This window comes from Ceratotherium simum, chromosome 9 (genome assembly GCF_057802395.1).
Source record: "Ceratotherium simum simum isolate JZ-2026a chromosome 9, ASM5780239v1, whole genome shotgun sequence".
NCBI classification, from domain to species: domain Eukaryota; kingdom Metazoa; phylum Chordata; class Mammalia; order Perissodactyla; family Rhinocerotidae; genus Ceratotherium; species Ceratotherium simum.
The window spans coordinates 41,269,169-41,279,432 of record NC_141908.1 but is presented as its reverse complement, the minus strand read 5'-3'; the positions used below and the strand labels follow the sequence as shown (position 1 = coordinate 41,279,432).

At 40.5% G+C, this 10,264-nt stretch overlaps 1 protein-coding gene across 5 annotated transcripts in view; it reads left to right on the top strand.

The window, feature by feature from the left end:
* Positions 1-1,415: 1,415 nt before the first annotated feature.
* Positions 1,416-10,264, top strand: part of RBMS1 (RNA binding motif single stranded interacting protein 1) — a 207,565-nt gene continuing 198,716 nt past the window's right edge. For 2 of the 5 annotated variants that reach the window (XM_014785904.2, XM_014785903.2), the window contains exon 1: positions 1,416-1,883. In XM_014785904.2, coding sequence (XP_014641390.1) covers positions 1,809-1,883 — 75 coding nt within the window. In that variant the 5' untranslated portion in view covers positions 1,416-1,808. The remainder of the gene's footprint in view (positions 1,884-10,264) is intronic. The other 3 variants (XM_004428272.3, XM_014785907.2, XM_004428273.3) reach the window with 2 other exon arrangements.

Sequence of the window (10,264 nt, the reverse complement as noted above, 5' to 3'; positions counted from 1 at the left end):
TAAGTTAACTGTTAATGTTTTTTTTCAAGAGAACATGATCAGCCTCCTGGCATATCCAAAATGTTCTCATATGAACTTACATTTATTGTGTTTTGTCAACCTAGAAATTTGTCTAAATCATAAAAAGATTATAAAGTTTTCAGTTCACTATTTCATTGTTTTAAGTATCTTACTAAACCTGTTTTGAAATGTAATCATGTAAAAATATAACTTTAACAAAATCATGCATGCCATTTCAGTTTGATTTACGTTTGTGAGGTTACGAAAACAGACTCTCGGAAAACCAAAATGACAAAACAAAGTAATCAAGGTGTATTTAATAACAAATGAATTTTTCATTACATTTTATTAGATGTGCAAGAACTCCAATCTGGAGGTGCTTTCTTACTTATCCTGTTTGTACATTTTGGTATTCTCTCTTTTTGAGCTAGAGTATAAAAGTCTTCTCCAGGCAGCTTCAGGGACCAATTAACTCCATTAAATTATATCCAGTTATGTAGTGAACCGAACCACTGCTCTCTGGGGCTGTCTAGAGCTGTGACAATTAGGAGATGGAGAGGCAGAAAGAGCGAGATTGATTTTATATGTCACTGAAGCACACTGCAACAATATGCCAGCGTGACTTTCAAAATGGCCTTAAAATATTCCAAACTCAGGGAGTTTCCTTGCTCCTGAGTGGGAGTTGACAGACTGTCTGGCAGCATTAGAAAGAGGCAGAGAAAAGCTGATGTCTATATTGTGTCCTCTAATAATAACATTCTGCCTCTTTGCGGCATCTCCCCCTCAGAAGGATCCGTCTATTTGTTGTGAAGTGTGTATGTGTGTGCGCGCGCGCGAGAGCTTTGCCTCCCCTTGGGTAGAGGGCATGATTTCACCTCTCACATCTGGGAAAACCAAACCGAAGGACACTAACCCTCACAAGGTCACCTAGAAAATTAGTCTTGTGACCTGGCGGGTGGGGAGAACAGAACCCAGGTGTCCCGACTCCAGCGTTGTGGTTGGGCACTAAATCACTTTCCTTCCCTTGTGGAAAAACAAAAATCACTGGGCGGGGGTGGGGGGCGGCAGAGTGAGAGATTAATCAGATTTCCTCTTTTTTCTCCTTACCTCCCCTCCCCCTTACGGAGATAAAAACTCATGAAAGCAAACGAGGTGTCCACTCTTCAGTTCTTAAGCTGGGTCCCCCAAATCCATCCCCCAACCCCCGACACAAAGCGATCCGGGCTCCGAGGGTTTCTGCCCGTCCAACCGGGAGCCTGGGAGGTGAGGAGTGGTTAAAACTCAGCCCTCACCTCCAGCCGGTCCCGGCTCCGCGGCGCCCAAGCCCCGCCCCCGCCCGCCCTTCCCCCTCGGCCTCGGCACGCCAGCCCCTCTCCCCTCTCCCAATCGGGCGCACCCACCCCAGATGCCGCTTGGCACCGAGCGCAGCCGCCGCCGCCGCCGCCGCCGCAGCAACACTTTCCACTTGTATTGATCACCTCCCAGCCCGGCTCAGCCTGCTCGCCCGAACCGAGCGCGGCCAGCGCGCCAGCTCTTGGCAGCCCCGGAGCAACCGGGCTCCGGGAGGCAACTCCTTGCGAGCGCCCTGTCCGGGGTGCCCTCTGCGCTCTGCAGTGTCTTTCTCTCTGCCTGGGAGGAGGAGAAGAAGGAGGGGGAGGACGTCTGGTCCCGGCTAGGAGGTGGAGCAGCGGCAGCCGCCGCCGCCGCCGCCGCCGCCGCCGCCGCCGGAAAGGGAGAGGCAGGAGAGATCGAGACTTGGAAACCCCAAAGTGCCCGCGACCCTGCACAGCAGGCTCCCTTCCAGCTTCATGGGCAAAGTGTGGAAACAGCAGATGTACCCTCAGTACGCCACCTACTACTACCCCCAGTATCTTCAAGCGAAGGTAAAGGGGCGCTGGGGGTGGGGAGTGCCGGAGGAGGGGGCCCCGGGAGCGCGCGTGGGTCGGGTCCGGGGAGGGGCGTGCGGAGCGACCCCCCGTCGCCCCCGGTGGAGTTGATGAAAGGTTGCTAACTATAGCGCTGGCCTGGGTAGAGCCGGGCGGCGCGCGGGGCGGCGGCTGCCCGGGCAGCGGAGTGCGGGGATCGGGTTACAGCAAGCCGCGGGGGGAGAGACTAGACAGGAAAGAGCCGCCAGCCCCTTCCTGACCAGGAGGCGGGGAGGGTCGCGGGGCCGAGCGGCGCCCCTCGCCGAGCGCTGGCTGCTCGGCCGCCGACGCCTGGGGCCCGCGGCAGGAGCCGCTGGCGGCGCGGCTTTCGACCCCTTCTCCTGGGCCTTGCCTTTTGAGCAGTAACTCTTGGCTTCCCTCGGAGTTGCGCGGAGCCTCCTGTCCCCCGGGGACACCCCTCCACCTCCCGCGCGCCCGATGACTGGGGCCTGGGGTGGGGGACGGGACATTTTCCTCCCCGCCTCCGGCCCTGCGCGCCCGCCCCTCGCCTTGATCTTTGTGCGGTGTGGCGCTTCACCTGGTTACTGATCTCTACTTTTACGCTGGTGTTTTGGGTAGAAGAGTGGCCAAAGTTCACTCAGTGTTCATTGATGTCCCTTTGAATCTTCCCTGTGGCTTTTGCAAAGCAGGAACAATGGGCAGATTTCAGTGCAGAGAAAGAAGTGACTTTGTATTTAGTTTAGAATAATACTACCTTATGTGTTTACCACAGATCGATTTCCAACGGTGCTTTCTCAGAAGTGGCCTTGGCATGCTTTTAGGTAACACTGATGACATGTAGCCGTAGAAATTGCGACTGGCTTTCTAGGGACCCTGGGTACTTTGTTAGTGGACCTATCTTATTTTTACAATAAGAATTTGATGCCTCCTGAAATCGTTAAAAAAAATTGGGTCCATGAAGACTGAGGGTTTCACTGCTTTCGAAGCTTCTTCCACGATTTGGGAGGGCGGAAGTTGGATGCACCAGCTTTCTTCCGCAATTAGCATCTCCTATCACGACTCCAGGTGCCCTTCTAGATCACAAAACAATCAAGTATGGATGCAGTGTCTGAACTTTATTTGGGAGGTTGTAATCTTGCCTTGCTTGCGGGCAGAGGGCATTTCTGGCCTGGTACAAAGAATCGCTGATTCAACCTTGATAACCTTTTCTGTCTTGCAGTGTGTGTGGTCCGTTTTATGTACCTACAACATAGCTTTGTGTTTGTCCATGTGAAAAGGACACTAGTCAACATAGAGACGGAAATTTCCTAGCACTCGAGGGCCTCGTTTTCACTCCCCCAATTCTCATTTTACTTTGGGTCGCCAGAAAGCAGCAAGATGGTAGCAGCAAGCATACTCATTATTCATTTCTGTGTGGCACCCACCTATTTGTTTTCAGGGACTGGAGGGAGGTGCTTGTTTTCTGTGAACTACATTGTAAATATAAGTTGTTCAAAGAAATTTTGAGGCATAATCAATGCACTACCTTTTAAATATCATATATGTTTAATGCGCTTGTTTAAATTATGCAGCATTGGGTGCCTAAAAGACAGCCTATTCAACACTTAGCTATATGAATAATAAATACATACGCTCAGGTGAAGAAGAGAAAAGGCCATGTTTCTTCAGGCACGTTCACCTTAGTAATTTTTATGTACCATTAGTAAGTTAGAAACCAAGTACATAGCATTTAATATAGCTAATGCAATGCCATTTGGCTCTTTTTGCCCTGTAAATAATTGAAGAGAGAGACAACAGCAAGAGCCTGCTCTAGTAATTAGGGTCGGATCCCAGAAAGCTTTAGGGCCCATTTTCTGAAAGTGTGCTTCCTGCATAAAGCATTTAATATTGATTTGTGTTACGGTAAATGACATTCTCAAAACATATCTTGTTGTTTCTACTGTGAAATCTGAAATCCTATTACTCTGAATCTCTTTGTTTCTGGAGAAAGACACACATACTCACTTGACCTATATAACATGGTATTAAAGTTTGATAATTAAATCTAAATTCCCTGTTGTAAAGTATCTTGATTATCTCAGAAAGGGGCATCTCCCAAAATCTAAAGTGACTAGATGCAGATTTTAGGTAAGCACAGTTCAGAACACATAGCCCTTTTTTTTCCTCCCTTGCATATCTATTGGTAACGTGGTGTGAGTCATTAAAAAGAATAGACACTTCGTTTGATTTGTAGTTAGTTTAAAAACAAGCATCGCCCAATCTGCCTAAAGAGTTAATGAACTCACTTAGAATCTGTTGTCTACAGTGATAATCCTTGCCTGGGTGTGTGTGTGTTTTAACCTTCCTGAAATATGGGATAGAAAACATCACTATGTTTAAAGTACAGTGATGTGTTTGCTAGTCAGAGTTGTTTTGAAACTTCTGTTTGGAAACTGTATCAAAAACCGAGGAATGGCACATCGTTTACAAAGTGGTGTTTGACTTAAACTTGTGCTCAAGAGATGGATATGATTGTTTTGAACTGAGAAAGAATAAATGGATGGGATTTCTTTTCATCAGAAGGAATAGATAACCAATTAAAATGGCGCTTGAAAATGAGTTTTGTTACCATACTTTAAAAAGTTAACATATGTCAAATCATTCTTCTTGTGTTAATCATCTAGTCAGAGTCTGTTTTGGAAAATGTATTTAGTAATTTTCCCCCATAAAAGCATATTAGTTACTTCTACATTTTATTAACGATAACGAAAATCTGTGGAGCTATATAACAGCATATGACCCTGTTGGTATGCTCTGTGCTTTGACAGAGAGAGAAAATCATTAGAGAAAATAATACAGCTGCATTAAACATAAAGTAAATTTGAGGATGCTATGGAAAGGCAAGACATGAGTGGAAATGAAGGAGATTGTGAAATTTTCATAATACCTTAGTGGAGAGTAACATAGATTTCAAGTAACCTGATTTTACACGCTTGTTGGGTTTTTTGTATTGCTCGGTCAGGATGGTCTTATCACAGCAGGTTCTCTTTATCACCTGACATATTCATTCTAAGATGTAGTTTGATGTAGCTTTGTAAATATGAGCACATATTGTTCTAAAGGAGTTTCTAAATTATAAAATGACTATGCTATATTATGAAAAATTTAATTTGGTATCCACTTTTCAGCTACACAGGAAAAGTTCTGATAATTTAACATATTTTAACCTCCAAATTTGTATGTACACATTTTCAAACGATGACTGTATTAATTTCACTTATTGTAAAGGCAATCCTTGAATTATGGTCTGTTTACTTCAAAGATACTTAACATTCACGACTGCCAATGCATGTGTGCAATATTTATCAGATTTGCAATACTTAGGCTATTTCTTTTGAAAAAAGGGAAGTACAAAATGTTCTTTATATGGTTAGCTGATATTTTATATGAACTAAAAGCTATTTGACAGATTTGTGATCTTTATTCATAGTTATCAAAATATATTTCTATAAAATATTTCATATTGAAAGCTTGATTTTCAAATTTTTTATGTATACAACAGTATTGTTTTCTATATTAAAGAAATGTTTGTTTCTAAAACAAAAGTTTGTTTTAAAGCCATTTTTGTTTAAGTGTATACCAAAGAACATATCTGAACCTAGCTTCAAAATCTGAAAAATAATGAGTGATATAATTTGGGATTCTTTTAATAAAGTCTACTAGACAAAAGAGTTTTTCTGAATTGAGTTTTTGCATGCATTAACTTTTTATTGAATTCTTTAACTTTTACTTAGTTGTAGTCAAATGAATATTGTGTCAGTCTGTTTCTCCAGGAATTAGGGGTCATGATTTGATTCATAGCACGACAGTATATTAAGGTGGATTAGAGGTATAGAGGCATGATATTAATAAGACTTGAGGTGCTTTGTGTCTTAAGGAAGTAACCACATTTATGAGGTGAATAAAGTTTGCTTAAATGTATTAGTACAGTAATGGAATATTTTACACCGTGAATACACCTCATTTTCTTAGGTGAGTGGGATATTGTGGCTCTCTGGAAGTGACATTGGAAGACTCAAGGTCAAGGAAATGTTAAAATCAACATGCATTATAATGCAGTATTGTAGCACCCTTTCCTCGGGTAGCTATTTGTTTTGAATTTCCCATAATACATACTATTTTTTTATTGTTGGGAGCCAAATCTTAAGCTACTAGAAGGGAACAGGAAAATATAGGTGAAGAGAAGTAGGAAAGTATCCAATCATTTACTATCCATATAATTAGATATACCTTACATGTTTGGCAATCTAGGCTTTGAATTTAAATTCAAATATGGGCAATTTCCATGTGATATACTTTCAAGAATAATTTTTTAAAAACTTTACTGATACGTTGCTCAGACTTTGTATTTTGCCTAGTGGTTTACTGAAACTTTAAAATTACCCCAGCTTAGTTAATGAGTGCTGAAATTTTAAGTTAGGGGTCTTTTAGCTAAAGACAAAGGGATCTTTTTCCTTTTTCTTTTTACTAAAGAGAGAGTTGCCGGAAAAGAAAATCTTTTTTTCCCCTATATATGTTTAATCAGTAAAAATCACATGAGGAAGATCTATAATGGAAGGATAAGTGCTTAGTAAAAATGATATGGACACTTAAATATCATTCATTCTTTTTAAAATGAGGAATTTCATTCTAGTTTGTTTTTTATTGGTTGCTTAGTTCACTAAAGTTTATTTTCCCCAAGCATGGTCTTGCTGTCCCACCGTTAAATCTCTCTTCAACCGATATCAATACCTCCCTAGTTCCTTGCTTGCTTCACAGAACAGTAGGTGCTAAATAAATGCTTGTTATTGACTGTTATTATTCAGAATAAGTGCATGCAAAATTTTTTTAGACCAGAAAAAAATTGTAGACTAAAATCTACAAATATAATAATCCAGCTTAATTTTCTAATGAAATCTCAATATAGTTTGTTTTGTGCTTTGATTTATTTTGTTCCCATAATGAAAACTTTCAAATGTTTTATGAATTGAGTAAGATCCCTAAGATGAATCACATATCAGTTGGTCAGTTGGGATCAAAAGTGCCTTTCTGTGCAATCTTTATTAAAAAATATGGTGCCAGAAAAAAATCTCATAGTATTATGTTGGGGAAGGAAATGCTACATGTGATGAATTAGTGACTCAGCCTGTCTTTGCCTCCTATCAATGGCCCCCACCAACACAATGCAAACTTTTTCCTGCTTAATTTTCAAGAAAATCCCTTTTCCAGTATATTTCAGACTTGGTAAAAACATTTATTCATTTAATGGATAATAACTAAAATATAACTAAAATATAAACTAGCATTGAGGTGTTCAGAATTATAGTTATCTCTGTTACTGATGGTTGCATAACCCTAAACATGACATACAGCCATTTAGTTTTTTATCCCATTCATTCGGATATTATAGGAATAAGCGGGAATATAGCAAGTTAAGTGGAAGAGTTTTAATCAATGTAACATAGCTTATTTTAAAGAAAATGTAGTAATGACATGTCAGTGATTTAAATGCAGTGCCATAATATTTGATATAAAATCAAAGCATATATTCAAAATTGAAGGTTGAGTTTGGGGATTTTATGTGGATAAATTTAAATGTTCTGTTTTTTCTGCTGTATCATTTTAGCGAATAAAATAGTAAAACCTGATGGAACTCGGCTGTGCCTCCCGAGAGGCAACCGTTGGATGATAACAGACGTTTACCACTGGGAGTTTGGTCAGATGATACACAGCAAAATGTCTTAGAACCGCGTGTGTCGAACACACATGCACATTTGAGCACACACAGATTTGATAACAGAAACTAAACATTTCTTAATCAGATAGATATGAGGTGAAAAGTGTAAGGGGATGGTGACAGCTAAGCAAACAACAAACTGAACATATATCTCCCATAATTGAATTCCTTATTTTTGCTTAATGCATCTAGTAACCTTAACATAATTATATGAATATTTTAATTTTTCAAGCAAGTACTGGAAAATAAGCACGTCAAAGATGATGAGAGAGAGAGAGACAAAAAGGAGAGGGCAAAAAACAACATCCTAGACCTCCTAGGGGAGACGTATAAAATTGAATATTGTCCTTCTCCATACATTGTCTTTTAGCTAATTCTTAAATGGATGCGTTTGTCATTTTAGAGGATGGAGAACAGTTTTCTGGATGATGAATATGAAAACGTAGATTCTAAAAGAGAGATTCGATGGTAATATGAACAGTTAACTTGCTTATAAATCTGGTACTGTAAACACACGAAATCAATGTCCAGTGGATGATTTCCTACATTGGCTGTAGCATGTGTATTCTGGAATTAGGTTAAGTTTTAAGCTGGTAGCTTGTTGGAAAATTGCTGAGGCTCATGAAGGGCTAAAATACTAATTGATCGTATTTCCTGAGTGACCCCAAAGCAGCATTCTCTGCACTTGACATTGGGAAAGGTTAGGGAGTGTAATGTCTGGTCCCTGCTCTCCAGCATCTCACCAGCTACCAGGGAAGACAGAATGACACAATATAAGAAGTAAGCGAAGAATATTTAGAAAATAGTAAGACCCAGGAAGGCAGCATATCAACCAAGGGTCTGGTGACTGAAAAGTCACTAAGATCTAAATGTGGGATTAAAAAGAATGCCATGCATTTTGTGAGAAAAAAGTGCTAATAAAAGCTACAGTAAATCTGGGAATTTTAAAAAGAAATTGGACTTTAGATTAATGAATGAAAATTTCTTGAATTGATAATCAGCATTGTTTTGTATTTTTTCTGCTTTATAATCCTCTTATGAGTACTTAGAATTTTAAAGGATAACTTTTTTTGTGCTTTGTGTTAACTCCTTCCCCTCAGAGTTTCATATTCAGTTACCTTATTTTACATTATTATTTTTCCATTTTTATGCTGTAAATGTACTAGAGGCCAACCTATTAGGATTATGACAGACTGAGAATATAATCTTTAAATGATACATAATGGTTATACAGAAATATTACTTTTATTGTTTTAAACCAATTGAAATCATGTTTATTTCTCCTAATTCATTAACCTTGCTCATGGCAAACGGGAAAAATAAGTTTGGAGTTTTGTTATGCTGCTAATTAGATCACTGCGTGCCTGCAGTCTACACATTGATAATATATCTGATGTGAGCTGGCATTTCTTCAGAAATAACAAATTTTTTGTTATTCTTGATCTTTTGTAAATATAGCTTTTTATTCTCATTATTTGGTCATTATCTAGCTTTAATTCCTTTAAAATAAGCTGTTATTCACCTCTGCAAATGGAACTAAGTCCTTCGGGAGTCGTATTGTTCTCTGTCAGGCCTCAGTGTGGGACACGGAACTCATCCCCCTGGCTGCCCATCAAACAATGTGCACTATTGGGCTGCTGGGTCCCAGATAAAGAGTGACAACCAGCAAAAGGTTTTGTGTAACAAACTAGATCGTTTCATAGATATTATACATAACTTTTACTTATCTTGAAGGAAAAATCCATCATCCCAGCTCTGCAAGTGTGGGCCCATTTTATATCATACCAGTTTTGTTTTTTTAAGTTGAAAAATTCAATAATTAGAATGGGCAGGGGCCGGCACCGTGGCTTGGCGGTTGGGTGTGTGTGATCCGCTACTGGCGGCCCGGGTTCAGATCCCAGGTGCGCACCGACGCGCCGCTTCTCCTGCCGTGCTGAGGCCGCGTCCGACGTGCAGCGGCTGGAAGGATGTCCAGCTATGACATACCGCTATGTAGTGGGGCTTTGGGGGAATAAATAAATAAATAAATAAATAAATAAAATTATATAAAAAAAAATGGGCAGAGTTGGATAGATATATCATGGAGTATTGTGCTCTTAACTTGAATTTCTTGGGGGGGGAAATCGAAGTTGCCAAAATGAATTTCAGATTGTAAGTTTACATTTATATTATACTTAAGCTCTTCAAGCCAGCCCTGGTGTTCTAGTGGTTAAGATTTGGCTGCTGCGGTCCTGGTTCCTTTTCCTATCAGGGAACCACATCACCCGTCTGTCGGTTGTCATACTGTGTTGGCTGTGTGTTGTTGTCATGCTGAAACAGACTAGGAAGAAGGACCAGGCCACCCACTTCCGAAAAAAATTGGCCATGAAAACCCTTTGAATAGCAGCAAAGCATTGTCTGATATTGTCTGATAAGTGCTGGAAGATGAGAGGATGGCCCAAAGCTGCTGTGCTGTACACAGGGTCTCTAGGAGTCGGAATTGACTCCACATCTCTAATAAAAAAGCTCTTCAAATGACACTACTATTTCCCCTGTTTAACACTTTTTAAACACGGTGATTTTGAGAGTTGCAATTGGGAGTATGTTTTTCTGGAGAATCTCTAAACCCTTCCTTACCTGTAGA